Genomic DNA, 16,370 nt, shown 5'->3' on the forward strand with positions numbered 1-16,370 from the left:
CGCGGGAGGGCGCCCGCCCGCCGGCCCCGCCTCTCGGCCCGGGGCGGAGGAGCTGCTGCCGGCAGGGCCGGCCCGCCACCATGTTCCTGCGGAGCGGCTGCCGCCGCCTGCCGCTGCCCCCGGCGCCTCGCCCCGGGCACCGCCGGGCGGGCAGCGAGGTCGGGGCGGCGGCGGCGCCGCGCTACGAGGTGGTGGTGATCGGCGGGGGCCATGCGGGCACGGAGGCGGCGGCGGCGGCCGCTCGCGGCGGGGCCCGCACGCTGCTGCTCACGCACAGGATCGACACCATCGGTACCGCCGAGGGTGCCCGGGCTGGGCGGGGGAAGCTACCGCGGGCGCCTCGGGTCTCCGCGGCACGGGGAGCGGCGCTGAGCCGGGGAGGTCAGCGGTGCTGAGGGTGTCCCTGTGTCATTGCCCAGGGGAAATGTCCTGCAACCCGTCCTTCGGCGGCATCGGGAAGGGGCACCTCATGCGGGAGGTGGACGCCCTGGACGGGCTGTGCGGCCGCGTGTGCGACCGCTCCGGCGTTCACTACAAGGTGCTGAACCGCAGCAAGGGCCCGGCCGTGTGGGGCCTCCGCGCGCAGATCGACCGCGGCCTCTACAAGGAGAACATGCAGGTGAGGGCGCCGCGCCGGCTCTCCGGGCTGCGAGCCGCGACACGCGGCTGAGGACTGCGAGGGAAGGGGCTGCGTTTTGCTTTTCATTATTTACCGATCAAACCTAGATACCTTTGTGTTTGGTACTCTGATGGCAGTGTAAGTTGTTGGAGCATAGCATAGTTTAAAAAATTCTCTAGTGTTTTAGATGCAGGTCAGGCTCCAGGACCACATAGTTTATTTGAGCTAAAACTACGTGAATGAAAACTTCTACCGTATAGATCAGGATAGTACTGTAAATGAGTGTCTGCTGAATGACCTGGTAAGAATGGAAGTGGGTAATAGACGTTTCAGAAATCAGCAGGGTTTGGGATTGCCCATGTGTCTCATAACTTCCTAGATTTTTGCAGTAACTCCTTTCATGACAGAAAGAAATCCTTAACACACCACTGTTGACAGTTCGTGAGGCATCTGTGGAGGATCTTCTCTTGGCAGAGCCTGAACCAGGCCGTCCTGGGAAATGCCAAGTCACAGGAGTTGTTCTGGGTATGTGCTAGTAACTCACTACGTGCCTTCAGTTACCAAGAGCGGCCTTTGGGGTAAACATTTCTGATTCACCAATGAGAAAGATGAATTAGACAATTCTAATTATATAATTAATTATTCTATTTCTGTACAATTATTGAGAAAGATGAATTAGCCGATAGAGCTGGTTTAGGCACAGGGTGAACCTAAACCAGATTCATATGTGTAGTACAAAGGAATTCAATGCCAAAAACACCTGGACTGGTAGTATACTGGGACTTTAACTAAGTTAATTTTCGTCAGGCTAGTGATAATGAGTTCCATGCTGTGTTTGGAGGTTTTATTTTGTAAACAGTGTATGCTGCCCTCAATGTTAGAGGACTGTGGGGTCCTATTAATAAACAGACTTGATTGATGCTTTTATTATGGAAATGCTGTTATTATTTTATAATAGAAGACAGATAAACCCCCAGTGAACACTTTTAGTCTGGTTTGGGACAGAAGCACCACAAATATAGGGCTTTGTTGATACCAGGATGTGTACATCTCTGAACCTTGCTGTTTCAGGGGATGGGAGCACAGTTGGTGCTCAGAGTGTGGTCCTGACCACCGGTACGTTCCTGAGGGGTGTGATCCACATCGGACTGGAGACGCACCCGGCGGGGCGGCTGGGGGACCAGCCAGCCATCGGGCTGGCTCACACGCTGGAGAAACTGGGGTTTGCCGTGGGCAGGCTGAAGACTGGGACACCGCCCCGGCTTGCCAAGGACACGATTGACTTCAGTGGTCTGGAGGAACGTGCCGCTGACAACCCTCCAGTGCCCTTCAGCTTCCTCAGCGAGGCCGTGTGGATCCAGGTGGGACAGCACCCATCAAATGCACACATCAAATGTAGAGCCAGGTGGGGAGTGGTTCTGGGAACATGGTGCTCATCATCAGCCAGGGATTTGGTAGCTGGGATATATCTGTACTGGAGGCGTTACATTTTTGAGGACTCTAAATGCGAGGGAGAAGTTACTTGTGTTCCTTTGAAAGCAAATACCTTTTTACTCTCACTTCTCAACTTGAGAACTGAACTTTTTTTTACTTCTGGAGTCAGAGTTGTGGGAAATGTGATACAGGTACTAGTATTATTCTTCATGTTCGTGCGGGTTACATGGCTGGTTTACAAAATCACCTTCCAGTATTACACCTGTATTGTGGAGATGTGGAGTGTCTGGCTTCTTATCTTAGCTCTGGAATAAGATTAAAATGTTGACACTAGAGATCATTTGTAGTACTGACTGGGAAAGATAAAGGATAGATTTATGCACAGAGCTGAGAGGTGACAGGTTAACAATAACTTAAAAGCAGAAGAGGTTTCTGAAGAAAATCTTGGAAAATTGGCTGTTTTTACATAATGTAATTAAACAACACAGAGTTAAGTATCAGGAGTTCAATTTGCCTGAGAGGATATAAGAATTGCAGTAACGATTTATAATCAGGATGGGACAAAAAGTAGTGTCACTTGAAACCCTTGGTATGTGTAGGAGAGGTTTTGAAACAAAGAGTTTTAAATCTAACAGCAAAAAGCTGTTAGCCATACATTCCTAGTAACAATTTTGAGTCAAAAATGAGAATATATTGGGAATTTATTCACTGTAAACATATCCAAAGAAACAACAATTTTCAGACTTTTATATATGCTATAACATCCTGGGATTTTATAGATGCTCCCAGAAGTCTGCTGAATTTATTGCATCATGGTATAGGTGTTCTGTTTTTTATTACTACTGGAAAATCTAATCTGTCTCTGCTTAATGGCTAACCCACATTTTATCCATCTAAACAGTGCTCTATTAGATTTGCTGTCCTGGTTAGACAATTACTATTGATTACATTTTCTGGGGAGTACAGGCCTATGAAGCAGCTCCCTGACTGCACCTGCAATGTATTAATCAAGTTTTCTGTGCTATGTAGGCTTTTGACTCCTTGACTTTCTCAAGATAGCTTTCTTGCTCTATGGCTTCTAATTCATTTCGAGTTATGTGTCAACCATTAAACAATTCTTTGTTAAATTTTGATCTTCAACTGTTGATTAAGTTCTCTAAGGGGTATGGGTCCATGGAGTTCCTTCCTGCAGGTGCAGTGAGATGATTTCTCAGGGTTTTGTACTGACACTCAGCCAACATAGATCTAAATCAAAACCATGTAAAATCACAAGACTCTTGGCTAACTAATAGATATTTCACTGGCAGTTTTAAAGACTATGGTGCTACATTATCACTGTTTTGAATGTGAGTCTATTGAATTTTTTTCATAATAATCAGTGGAATACTTTACTTCACATGGTGAGGTTTTTTCCCAAACTTTGAATTTTTCATGTTAATTGCAGAGTTTTGAAGTTTGGGTTTTTTCCTCTCTGAGAGATTTTTTTTTTTCTTTTCTTCATCAAACCCATTAATTGGCTGTTAGCCATAGGGTCAGCACTTATTCTTCTAACTCCACAGCTGCTTTTTCCTGTGTTCAGTTTGAATGCTATGAGGTAATGTGTTGATTTGATGGGAATATCCATCCTGTAATTAGGAATACGGCACATAGGATAGAACTTGAATTCCAGACTCCTGAGTTCCATCCTGTTCTCGGTCTGGTTTTGGGCATGTTGCTCAATCTCTTGTGTTGGATCTGTACAGTGGGTATGACACCCCTGCTGACTGCTCCCAGGAGTGAGAGCCAGCCATCGTGGGAAAGGTCTTGGAGATCTCTGAGTTATTTAGTAAGGATAGGTTGTTGTGACCGGATTAACTTAGGCCCAGCTTTGGCCTCTTCCAGCCAGAAGATCAACTGTCCTGTTACCTGACTCACACAAACCTGAAGGCCCAGCAAATTATCTGCAATAACCTCCACCTCAACAACCACGTCAGGGAGACAACCAGGGGCCCACGGTGAGTGTGCATCATGCAAGGCTGTCAAGGGGGCAAGCTGGCAGTCTGTTTGGAGCTGTGGGTCTCTCCTGCTTTGCTTCTGGAAAGGAACTTCTTCTCCATGTCAGGTGCTGCTCATGGCTGTTTACCGCTGCAGGTACTGTCCCTCTCTTGAATCAAAGGTTCTGCGCTTCCCGGACCGAGAACATCAGGTGTGGCTGGAGCCCGAAGGCTTGGAGTCCAACATAATTTACCCCCAGGGCATGTCCATGACACTGCCACCTGAGCTCCAGGAGCAGGTGATCAAATCCGTTCCAGGCTTGGAAAAAGCCAAGATGTTACAGCCAGGTGAGGGGGCTGGTAATTTTGAATCTATTGGTCATGTTTATTTGCTAGTTAATGAAAAGCAGGTTTTGTCTAGAGCGTAGCAAAACAAAGGAAATATGAAACAAAACTGATTCCTGGATGCAGTGATTTTTCCTTTGCTTGTTCAGAAATCATAAATAGAATTGATAAGCTATTCTGCTCCACTGATTGCCTTGACATCCCTCCTGTAACATCTGTCTTCTTGTGTGTCACAGGCTATGGGGTGCAGTACGACTTTTTAGACCCCCGACAACTGACAGCTTCTCTTGAGTCGCGTCTTGTTCAGCACCTCTTCTTTGCAGGCCAGATAAATGGCACAACAGGCTATGAAGAAGCTGCAGCTCAGGTGGGTGACTCTGACTATTGTATATTCAGCATTCAGGAAGGGATATTACCTTGGCCTTTGTGATAGTCTTGCTAGGCCTATTTTGTGCTCATGAGATGTTCTTACTTTTGTTGCTTACCCTGATTCCAGACTGGCCTAAGATGCTTTCACTTGTATCTGTACACGTATCTGCAGTTGCTATCACTAAGCATGCAGTATCAATAGTAATTAAAAATACTGTCAAGTATTTCAGTATGGAGACTGTGAAGTGGGTACAATTGAGAACATGGGAATTGTGGACACATCAGCAGGGGCTAAGAAGCCCTTCAGACACTCATAATGTCACAAGAGGGAAACAGCCTGCACTCCTGGCACAGACTGTTGTGTTTTCTGGGGTGTGGTTTGACAGTGAGCCTTTGGGGGCAGACGTGCTGGTGTTTGTGCCAGGAGGAGGCCGATGGTGTTTGGTTTGTTCCGCCTGTTCAGGGTGTGATTGCCGGGATCAACGCTTGTCTGCGGGCTCGCGGCGAGCCGCCGTTCACCATCAGCCGCACCGAGGGCTACGTGGGAGTGCTGATCGATGACCTCACCACGCTGGGCACCGGCGAGCCCTACCGCATGTTCACCAGCCGCGTGGAGTTCCGCATGTCCCTGCGCCCGGACAACGCGGACGCCAGGCTCACGCACAGAGGTGCTCTCCCGTGGCAGCTCCCGTGCCGGCCGGCCCTGCCTGCCTGCAGGCCTGCCTGTGTCTCACGCGCCGTCTGTCTCTGCAGGGTTTGAGGAAGCGGGGTGCGTGTCACAGCAGCGGTACGACCGAGCGCTTAAGATGAGAGCTGCGTTAGAGGATGGGATCGCAACGCTCAAATCACTCCAGTTCAGCATATCCAAATGGTCCCAGCTACTCCCAGAGGTTCCCATAAGTAGCAACCGCAGGTCACCTCTCAGGTAGGGGTTACACCTGGAGCTTTCTGGTTTGGCCTGTGCTTGCTTTAGATCATCTGGCTAGTAGTTTCACAGCATTTGTCCATCCTTCCTGAAGCTGTCAGTACTCCAAGACTCCAACTTTACCACCTTGAGAGGACACACATCTGATGTTTGCCTATAGAATAAGCATGACATCGGTGTTTCTGGTAGTCCACATTTCCTGCTGCTGACATGTGCTCTCAAAGCAACGGAGAGCTCCTCTGGCCCAGACAGCTCTTGCTGTCCTTACACAGAGTCACCAGCTGGGGATGGTTTTCCAGTGGATTGCAGCTTTTCTAAAAGCTTGGTGAAAGGAGCAGTTGATTTCAGTCTGGTGTCAGGTGGTAGCTGTTCTTGTACACAAAAGCCCTTACTCCCCTTACTAATACTTCCTTATCTTTTCTTTTCTGTTGTTTTAAGTCAGTGACTAAGGCTTGGCTGACAGTCTGAGTGAAAGGTTTCCCTTGGTACCCTTGCCTTGTCCCTTCTGTCTTGCTGTAAATTTATTTGAGGAATCTCTCATCAAGAGTTTAGCAGCTCTTCTGTGTACTGAGAGGAAATAGTAGGGAATTGAGCTTGGCTCTGCAGTTGTTCTGGCTTAAGCTAAGAACTCTGTAAGTTTGAGCTTGGAACAGCTGTAAATCTGCCTTACAAGTGGGACAACTCTTGACTGTAAATATTTATTTGTTACTCTTGTTCTCCACAGTGCCTTTGAGGTCCTTCAATATCAAGGTGCCAACATGGAGATACTGGCAAAAGCTATCCCAGAGCCCCTGGGCAAGCTTGCTCAATGGAGAGAGCTGGCAGAGAGATTGAAAATAGAAGGTAGAGTACAAGGATTAGGCTCTCTTGTGACCTGTATACGTTTGTTCGGTAAGGGGAGAGCAGTTGTCCTAGTGTGTTTCATGCTGCTGCTTAGAGAAGTTAAACACTGATCAGAGTGTGAACTTTCTACCATAAGCCACAGCCCATTTATGCACTGCCATTTCACTCTGGGGGTAAGATCACTCTTCGGGTTTTTTTCCTCCTTACTGCCCCAGTAAACCACCCTTTGTTGTGATAAGATAAAAACAACCCATGTATCTAAATTCCTGTAACACATCAAAAGTATGACTTCTTCCAAAGCAGTGATATGAATTGGGCTCTTTAATCTATGAGGCTGGAAATTTCCTTAGGAACTTTTGACCACGTCAGTGGAATCTCTCATTGTGCTTCCGACACTTTTTGCAAGTGACTTGTTTCCCATGAGTATCTATCTCTATCTGCCTTTCTTGTTCCCCTGATCACCACAGCTGCTTACGAGTGGTGTGTAGTCAATCAGCAGCAGGAAATGGAGGAAGTACGTCGTGATGAGGCACTCCAGCTGCCAGAGGACCTGGATTACTTTGCCATTGACGCCTCACTCTCCGCAGAGGTGCGGGAGAAGCTGGACTCGAACCGCCCCCAGACGGTGAGAAATTGAGCCACAGCAGGGCAGTGAAATCCCTTCTGTCTGCTCGAGGGGCATGGGGAGGAAAGACTCGGGGAAAGGAACACCCACAGGTTTTGATCTCATTTCTCACTAGCTCCAGGGTGTAGGTTTGGTGGTGGTTAACTTGTTCCTGTCTCCGTGTGTAGATTGGTGCCGTCAGCCGTATCCCTGGAATCACACCAGCTGCTATTGTCAACCTGCTAAGATTTGTGAAAACCGATCACCGGAAGACAGGGAAGCTAAAAGCTGTGCCTCAGTCTGGGGAGCCCTTCCCAGGGAAAACGTACGCGGGCAAAGCAACTTCACAAAGACAGATTTCAACAGAGTTTTCTGAAGAGGAGACAAAGTTTGTTAAAACACCTTTGTAGAGAATGGCACTGATCCTGCCAGGCTTCATGGCAAGGTCCCCTGTGCTCCTGAGCCTCTTCCCAGATAAAACCCAGTTGTAGTTGGGTTCTGTGGCAGTGTCATTGCATAGAACAAAGATGATGAATACACAAAGTAAATGCTCAGAAGCCTAAATACAGCCTGTGATTTTGCTGATGCAAATGGAGAGACAGTAAAATTCCACTCATTTGGAAGACTGTGGATAGTCAAAATCTGCATTTTGTAAAGGACAGTGTTTATTTCTTCTGAAATGAGAAGAAATGTTACTATGCGAAGCCCATGGCAACACAAGAGGATTGGAGCTGAGCAGTGTGCTCAGGAGTGTTCCCATTGATTTCAGGACATGTTCACAGCTGTGCAGTGACAATGCACAGGCTGGTGTCTCAGTGTGGTGTCAGCCAGTAGGAGACACTTGGCTATGGAAACGTGTGCCACACAAATATTTAAATATATGTAGGCAACTGAATGTAAACACCACATCCTGAAGGTGTTTTTCTCTTTTAAAATAAATAAAGCTTATCTTGAAACTTGCTGAAGAACTTGGTTATCACTTAGCTTTCAGCAGGGCCTCGCCGGTTCATTAGATCACAGTTCCCACACATAAAGTGGGCTGAGATTCACTACAGAGCTGGGGCAGGCAGCTGCACAAGGCTGGGTGCTGAGGAGGGTGGGGACATGTGGGATCCTGCCCCGTGGACCTCAGCCTGGGCACTCTGAAGCTCTGTCTGCTATGCTGTGGGCTGGGGGAGTGGGATTCTCATCAGCACTGGTCCTGCGACTGACAGGAATAGAACTTGGATTTGAGCAGGATCCAAGTCAATTGGATCAACTGGGCAGTTGATTACTCAGCAGCGAGACACAGGGAATTCAAGCTGTTGCTGTGCACCTGCCAAATCTTTGCTTAACCCAGGCAGCAGCCTCTGGTGCTGGTGTCATTTCTGAATTTCCCCTGTCTTCAGAACACATTTTGATACAGTAAAATCAGAGAATCTTACTGGTTGGAGAAGACCTTCAAGGTCATTGAATCCAGCTATGACATAAATATATATATCTGTCATTTTGAAATGATGGTTCTGGAAATTTCTCTGGCATAATTGCTCTGGGTGAGGGTTTCTCTCCTGTCTAGAGAAAGGAGTCAGATCCAATGCCTTTTGTTGACAGAGACCCTGTCATGCAGCAGGAGGATGAGCAGAGTTTGCCGTTTGTTTGGGGCATTGTCCAACCTGCCTGAAAGCACTTCCCTGTCACCATCCACTGGCTTGTGTGGAGCAGCTTTAGACACGTGGTCTGTAGGTCAGTTCATGTCAGAATGGCTCAGAAAAGTGAACATCTATCTGCTCCTTCGTATCTGTGGCCTGTTCTCCTTCCATCCTTGTTGGCTCAAAGATTTGCTTCAACCTTGCAAACCTTAATTCCAGCATAACAAAGGCAGCTATGCTTTCTGTGGAGTAACTGGGGCTCCAGGTATGGTGCTCATGGAATTCCAGCTATGTGAATCCAAAGGAACCCTGAATCTTCACTTTTAATCCCATTATGCAATCTCAAAACTGCATTTCCTAGTTCTTGTCAGGGGTCATTTGACAGGACTATTTAGCTTTCAATAATGTATGTCTTCAAAGGCAAGTACTTCACACCTTGCTACAAAAGGAAGCACAAGGAAGCACTTTCCTCAACTTTGTGTGCTAAATTTTTCTGTGCTTCTGGTCTCACACATGCAGCATAAATGAAAAGTGAGCTGGGCTGCACCAGTGTCAAAGGAAGAGCAGGAGGGGAGTTTTCTTACCTTTAACGATTTCATAATGCACAGGTGTGGTCTAAGGAGGAGGAAGGAGTTAAGTTCAGGAGAAATTGAAGTCATAAGTGCATTTCTTTGCAGCAGATCTTCTGTAACAACTGCTCTTTCTGTTTCAGTGTGAAGTGGGTCTTTGGCCGCTGGTGAGTTCCCTTGTTAAGACAGGGTGTCCTCTGTTCACATATGTAGGTTAATTATGTCCATATTTGCTGAAATGGAAAACCTGGCATGTGCACAAGTTTGAGGACTGGCTGTCCCTCGGGTATTGGTTTCATGTGTACAGAGCTTGCCACAACATTTTGTGCTTGTTGAACAGTTCTTGTTTGACAAGACTTTTAACATTAAAAGAAATTGCTGCGAGTAGTTCTATTCATTTTGGTAAGAAAACCAAGCACAGAAATGCTAAATAATCTGCTTAAGCAGCATGGGCAGATAGGAGGGACACCTTGTGTCACCTGGTCACTGGGGATTTCCTACAAGGCCCAAGGTTTGGGTTTTACATGAAGACAAAAGTGAGCTTAGACCCTCCAGGTCCTGTGGCCTCGCTGAGACCGACAGGATGGGAAGGGCAGAACTGGAGGAGTCTGCTCTTAGCGTGGATGTGTGCTTGCTTTTCCTTGTCTGTGCAGTAATGAATGGCACTTTGTTGTCCTGTAATCCTTGCTGTCACCAGGCAAGCAGGGATGGAGGATGTGTGGTGAGGTTGACCTAACTTGTTGCACACCAACTGTCCTTGTGTTCCCTGCTTCAATGTGTGTGTCTCTCTTTCCCTCATGCAGAACACAGGCCTGGTGATCAGCACTTTTTTCTCAGGTATCTACCACTCTGTTTTATCCCAGATTTTTACAACAACTTTTTTTTCTTCTCTACTCTATTTTCATTTCATATGATACTTGAACTGAGCAGTTTCTTCATCTTTATCTCTGCCTGGGAGATGAAAGCAAGAGAAAAATGGAAAGACGTTTTATGCTAGGACACACAAAAAGCTGCAAGCTTAGATGGTCTCAGTGCTGCTGGGATGTTTGCAGTGGTGCAGCAGGGCTGATTGTCTTGGTCCCCCACTTGGCTGGCCCTTGGCACGCCCAGGGTGCCTCCTAGTTGTGCATTGCCCTTGCACTTTGCTAAGTAAGAGTCTTCACATGCAATGGTTTTAGACCCTCAGGGGTTACCAGCCCTGGTGACCGTACATCCCAGGCTGTGTTCCTCATGCAGTGACAGGGATCTCAGGATGTCACGTAATGAATGCAGGGAGGAACATACTGTCCCCTTGGGAGATGCTGTTTCCACCGAGGAGGTGCTCTCAGTTCTTCCCACCAAACCACGGCTGATGCTGCTCAGAGTGCTTCCAGGGTGTTGTTTCCATCTTTTGCCTTGATTTCATGGCACTACTGAGACATAAAAGGTGTCTTTCCCCTCCTTTGATTACAATTAGTGGTATCCAGACATTCAGATGGGAGATGGGAGACTTGCTCAGCAATTGCTTTTACATAAAGGGGGGAGAAAAAAAGATTGATTCTTGATCTGTTATTTTACTGACAGTGATGCTTTGGAGAAACAAATTATACTTTTGTCTCCTTTCTAAACTGCTGTGCAGGTTTGACACTTCAAATGTAGCTCTGAGGAAGGAGACTGATGTGGATCCCCACCAGGGGATCTCTGACTCCATACTCACCATTGTGAGTGGCCATGCCTGGTGCCTGGGCCTTGACCTCTGTGCCAAGGAATGCAGTGTTGGCAAACCTTCTGTCCTGAAAGCTGGAGGCTGCACCTTCCTCACCTCTTTGCAGACCTAAGACTGGCTGTTTTGACGGCCTGTGATGTCTCTTTGGGGTGGGTGCTCAGCTCTGAACGAGCACATCCATGGCCTCAGCTTCCCTGCCTGTGTCCCTGCAGAGCTGCAGGGGTGCCTCAGCAGAGCCACGTGTGGGCTGCGAAGGCTCCCGGGAGGAGCACGGCTCAGCAAAAGCCAGAGACAGAGGGGGAACGAGTGAAGGGGGAAGGTGTTCCTGTCCGCCATCGGCTGCAGCTCCGGGCACAAGCCACAGGAGGGACATTTTCAGGCACCGCTGGGACTGATAAGCACACGCCGTTCTTGTTCCGAGTGACTTAGTGCTGGATGCGGTCACCTGAGGGGCAGGCACGGAGCCAGGTGGGAAATGAGCTCCCTCTGCCTTCTTACAGGGCAGCAGGAAGAGAGGGGAGGTGCCCCCAGCCTCCTGACCACTTCTTCCCTTGCAATCCTCTGTGGTTTAACCTGAAAATTGCCGTGCGCGACCAGGCGGTGGCCTGCGCCACACGTGCAAGGGTTTGTGGAGTGGAACGGCGGCTGTGCCGGGCAGTGCTGAGCTGGCACTTCAGCCGCGTCCTGGCCTCGTCCCGCCGCGGCTCGGGAGACTTTGGCCAGTGGCAGGTGGCAGGGCTGGCTCGGTGACACGGCCCCGGGGCTGGCTCGGTGACACGGCCCCGGGGCTGGCTCGGTGACACGGCCCCGGGGCTGGCTCGGTGACACGGCCCCGGGGCTGGCCGGTGGGCGCCGGGCGGGAGCTGGGAGCGCCGCTCAGCGGCAGGGCGGTCCCGCCACGGCGGCGATCCCGGCGCTCCGCGGCGCTGCCACGTGTGGAGCAGCCTGGGGAATGCGCCCGGGAATGAGTCGCTGGAATTTCCCCTCACAAGGAAGTGACTGCAGCAGAGCCCAGCCCTCATGCAGGGTGGTTTTCCTGCTCGCACTCCCGGGCCACATAAATACACTCTCTCCTCCAAATGATTAGGGCACTGTAATCCATAAAAGTGTTTTAGCAGCAGGCTGGGTGGTATTAGTTACTGTTACTAGTAATGACTAGTCAAACAAACTTACAATTACATTTAAATTCATCTATTCCTTCCTTTTTTTCCTCTGGAAATGCTATTAATGCTATCTCTTGTTTGACATAGAGATAACACCAACAATCTTACATCTATTTCTCCAAAATATTCATGTCCTATTAGCAGAACCACAGCCTAAACTAAGTATTCATTTATAAACTAAATATTAATGCAATAGTAATGAAATAGTAATGAATATTTAATAACAACTATATATAACAAATAATATTAAAGGAACAATATGTATAAACAGTAACTAATTATCAATTACTAAATATTAAACATTTAGGGGCATTTCACTTTTTGCTAAGGAATTAGCTTAGAATCCAGCTTCAGAATAGGAACTGCAGATTTTAAGGAGTCTGGCAACCACAATTATAAAAAAATAGGCAGGCATCTTAATAATTTATGTAGATGAATATATATGTTGTATATAATATATAGGTGTGTATGTGTGTGTGTGTGTGTGTATATCAAACACAAAAATAGGCATTTTGCTTAAGATGTGTCCAGGTGGCTGCACAAAAGAGGAACCCAAACCTGCCTTTTACATTTCAGCCCTACCTGCCATCAGCCCCCTCCAGAAGGGGATCTTTGTCCTGCCTTTCCAGCTCTGTGCAGGTTTGGAGTCAGCAGCTTCTCTAGCTGTGCTGAGCTGTGCAGAATAGGCACCTGGGGTGGGGAAACGCTGTGGCTCTTCTTTTTGTATTAAATAATCCAGATTTTGCTGGGCTGAAAGGGAAAATGTGACTGTGACTGCTGCTGGCAGGGCAGGCAGGGCCCTGAGTTAGGGGTGAGCTGGCTCTGCTTATTTCCAGAGATTGTGTAATGCAAAAAAAAAAAAAAAATAGCATATTAACCCATGGACCGGTGTTTGTGCTAGGCCTGAGCTAGCAGAGGCCCTTGCAGGAGGATGCCTGGGATTCTGGATTGCTTTGCTGAGAACCAGGAGAAGGCCTTAGCAAGTACCTCAGCACACTGAGGGCAAACCTGTTGCTACCGCACGCACTTGGCCCATGGGGATGATTCACTAATGAAAGCTTGGGTACCTTCACACTCGTTCTGTGTTTTGAAAGGAAGAGCTCAGCAAAAGCTGCCCCCATTCAGAGCTGTAAACATGAGTGCAGCTCCTTGGCTGGCAGCCCATGCACACCCTGCTGCTGCCCCTCCGTGCCCCAGGCCAGGGACCCTTCATCAGGGCATCCCACTCTGATTTATCTCCACCTTTCCTTAACTCAGCATCTTCCAAGGAAAATATGGGTTCAGCTGTCACTGTACCCACACAGAGAAGCTGGCAGATTTGAATTATGTCGTGTAAATATTTGAAACATAAAAGGATTAAAGAACTACTGACAGGCAGCCAGGGAAAGTAACCTGATTTTTAAAAAAGCAGGCAACAATGTAATTGATTTATAATGCAGAAATAATCTGAAGGGACTAAAGAGGACTCAGAAAAGGCTAAAAACTCACAGTTTCTGTACCTTGGAAGCCAATACAGTTTTGGTATCTAGAAGGTTTTTCTCCAGCTCTTTCATACCCCAGATGCCCTCTTTCTCCTGAAGTGAAGGGTTTCAGGCCTCTGGTAAGCAGGAGCAGCATTGCAAGAGAAGGGTAATTTTGCCCAGTATTATCTTCCATGGTCACAGTTTATTCCTCTGTGTAGCTTATGGTTTGGCTATTACTTAAGATTTGCAATTTCAGAAAACTAAATTCCTGGACAGGAAGTACTATTTGGTGCAGTCAGATGACGTGAAAAATTCAAGTTATTGAAACTAATAAATTCAAAGGTGTTAATACTGTCAGGAATTTACAACTTGCAGTGAAATGCGTGAGGGAGAAGTTCTTGTAGAAAAGGAGCTTTGGGTGAAGCAGATGCTTTGAGCAGGACCTCAGGGTGTTGTTGGGGAGGCAGCTTAGCAGCCCTCCCACTGCATCCTCCATCCCACAGCCTCCCTCTGGGCACTACATATAGAACTAATAGAAATTAAAACCAGGTAGGTTGTATTCATCAGACTGAACTTAAATGGTTCTTAAACAGATAATCATTTAGCATCACTGAGGAAAAGAACACCCCTGTACAGTACAAAGTTTAATTTGGCTCTACATGGCTTATCTTGACCAAATCTAAAATTTAAAATAGGCACCTACAGAAAATAATTTTTCAAGATTTGTCAATACCTTTCAAAATATACGGAGACAGCTAAATTCAGCATGTGAATTAGTCTTTCATTTGCAATTTCAGTAAAGTAAGTTATTCCAGTAACTAGCCTTGTACAAGCTGATCTGAGATATAATTAAAATGCCTCTGGGCAGTAGTCTGAGCAGAGTCCATTTTATTCCAGCCTGAACTATCCACCTAGGGAACCAACACTGAGCAAGAAGTTCCTTAGTGGTACCAGCTGTGACTGCACTGCTCCATTCCCCTACCAAGACCAGCCACCCTTTGTCCTCTCCATCCCCCAATACCTCGCCTCATACATTTCTGGAGTATTTGTGCATTTAAAGTCCCCTGGACTACCAAAGCACTCATCAACAACTAGAAAGGAAGCATTCACAAATGCAAGACTCCAGGCAGTTTTCTGCCTTCAGAGCTGGCTCCATCACCACAGCAGCACGCTGTCACACTTCTGTATCAACACCACCAGCGTTGCAGGACAGTGAGGAAAACGTTAAGGACAGCTGTAAAAGTTGCTTAAGAAATAAGCAGTCAGAAGACAAATACAGTTCTTAACTAAGAACATTTATTAAAAGTTTGATTGAAGTAGTTTTATTTCCAAATTTTGTTTACAAAAGTCTAACAATTTCCCCAGGTAGTTAGATTAATAAAAGAACTGAGATGGCATTACATTAGTGCATAGAAAGCAAATCTGGTCTATAAAAGTTAAAATAAAAAAGAAAGGAAACCAAATGTGTAAAGTTTAGGTTTTAAATACATGAAAGCAATTGCTGGTATCACAGGCACAGCACTCCCAAGCGTTTTGGTGCACACATGAAGTTGTTAGCTGCAATACTGTTCTTAGGGGTTTTTTCCTGCTAGAAGCAGGACCAGTCCCTCTGCCACAAACATGCATGTGACTCTTGCCCTGCTCTCCAGCCGGGCCGTTTCACTGTGACCCAACCTCCCAGCAGCTCTGATCTATGCACAGCTGACCCAGGGGCCTCTTGCAACAGCAGCACCGCACCGCTGGGTCCTGGTGCTCACCGCTGCATCACACCTCATTTTCCCCAAGGATTTGCGTGAGTTGCTTACTACGAGCCCATTTCCAAGCTACCATGGAGCCAAAGCCAGCCCTGTGCAACGTGCAGAGGCACTGCAGACTGGGTGTTGCACATCCAGGCCCTGGCCAGCCAAACCAAACATCCTGCGCCTGACAAAGGAATGCAAAGGGAACGTAACGAAGGCAGAGCTGAAGGCAGCCTGTGCCCAAGCTGCTTTGCTTTCCAGCCAAATCAGAACTCTGCCGAACCAGATTGACCAAAGCCTCCCAGAAAATATTTAGCGGTTTAACTGAAAAGCATGCTACGATTTGGCAAGACAGTTCAAGCATTATTATGGCAACAGTAGGTCTGCCTCCATTTTGAAGTTATGTACTTCCTGGTGCCTTGGGGACACTAACAAACCTCCAGGGGCAGAATTTAAGCAGCTGAGATTTCTTTACTGAATTACACAGCCTGCTAAGCAGCTCTCCAGCCCTTGCTTCCACTGTACCTTCAAAAACGGTCTGTAATGCTCCAAGATTTCACTGCAGTTAAGACACAGAAGGTGAGCAGAAAAGGAGAAAAGATCCAAACAGAGCATGAAAATAAGTAACAGCAGTTCAGACCTATCCAAGCAGTACAGATATGAGTTCCTGCAGAGCAAGCACACAGCTGGAGAAGGAAAGGAAAACAAACGAGAGAATACAGCTGTTACAGGCAGCACAAATATACCAAATTCTTTTTGACCTATCATGGGGATGCTGTGGGGAAATCATGTGAAAGGTTAGCAAACTGCTCCCCCATTATGCAAGTCAGCTCTGATTATCCATTAACTGCTTGCCCCATTTACCAATTTGCAGCCCAATTTGAAGCTTCCATGCCAGAATTTTGAATTACAGCTGGTATTCTTACAGCCCAGAACATTTTACTTGCGATTATTTGTCTAGCAATTATTAGCAATAGCTTGGACTCGACAC

General features: G+C 47.3%; 1 protein-coding gene across 1 annotated transcript; it reads left to right on the forward strand.

Annotated features, from left to right (window-relative positions):
• Window positions 1–18: 18 nt before the first annotated feature.
• MTO1 (mitochondrial tRNA translation optimization 1) lies at window positions 19–8,080 on the forward strand. The gene is made up of 12 exons (XM_063389468.1): window positions 19–291; window positions 420–619; window positions 1,027–1,144; window positions 1,691–1,980; window positions 3,935–4,047; window positions 4,184–4,374; window positions 4,608–4,738; window positions 5,204–5,408; window positions 5,494–5,665; window positions 6,390–6,508; window positions 6,976–7,133; window positions 7,301–8,080. Exons 1-12 carry the CDS (start codon window positions 81–83, stop codon window positions 7,520–7,522), a joined length of 2,130 nt encoding a protein of 709 aa, XP_063245538.1. The 5' UTR covers window positions 19–80; the 3' UTR covers window positions 7,523–8,080.
• Window positions 8,081–16,370: the final 8,290 nt, after the last annotated feature.

This window comes from Prinia subflava, chromosome 2 (assembly GCF_021018805.1).
Source record: "Prinia subflava isolate CZ2003 ecotype Zambia chromosome 2, Cam_Psub_1.2, whole genome shotgun sequence".
In the NCBI taxonomy this organism is placed as follows: Eukaryota; Metazoa; Chordata; class Aves; order Passeriformes; family Cisticolidae; genus Prinia; species Prinia subflava.

What these genes read in the sequence shown, in the direction of transcription:
- MTO1 (XM_063389468.1), top strand. Translation starts at nt 81, where the DNA reads ATGTTCCTGCGGAGCGGCTGCCGCCGCCTGCCGCTGCCCCCGGCGCCT. An exon ending in CGCCAGGCTCACGCACAGAG is followed by an intron (nt 5,409 to 5,493) that starts GTGCTCTCCCGT and finishes CTGTCTCTGCAG; the next exon opens with GGTTTGAGGAAGCGGGGTGC. An exon ending in AGAGAGATTGAAAATAGAAG is followed by an intron (nt 6,509 to 6,975) that starts GTAGAGTACAAG and finishes TGATCACCACAG; the next exon opens with CTGCTTACGAGTGGTGTGTA.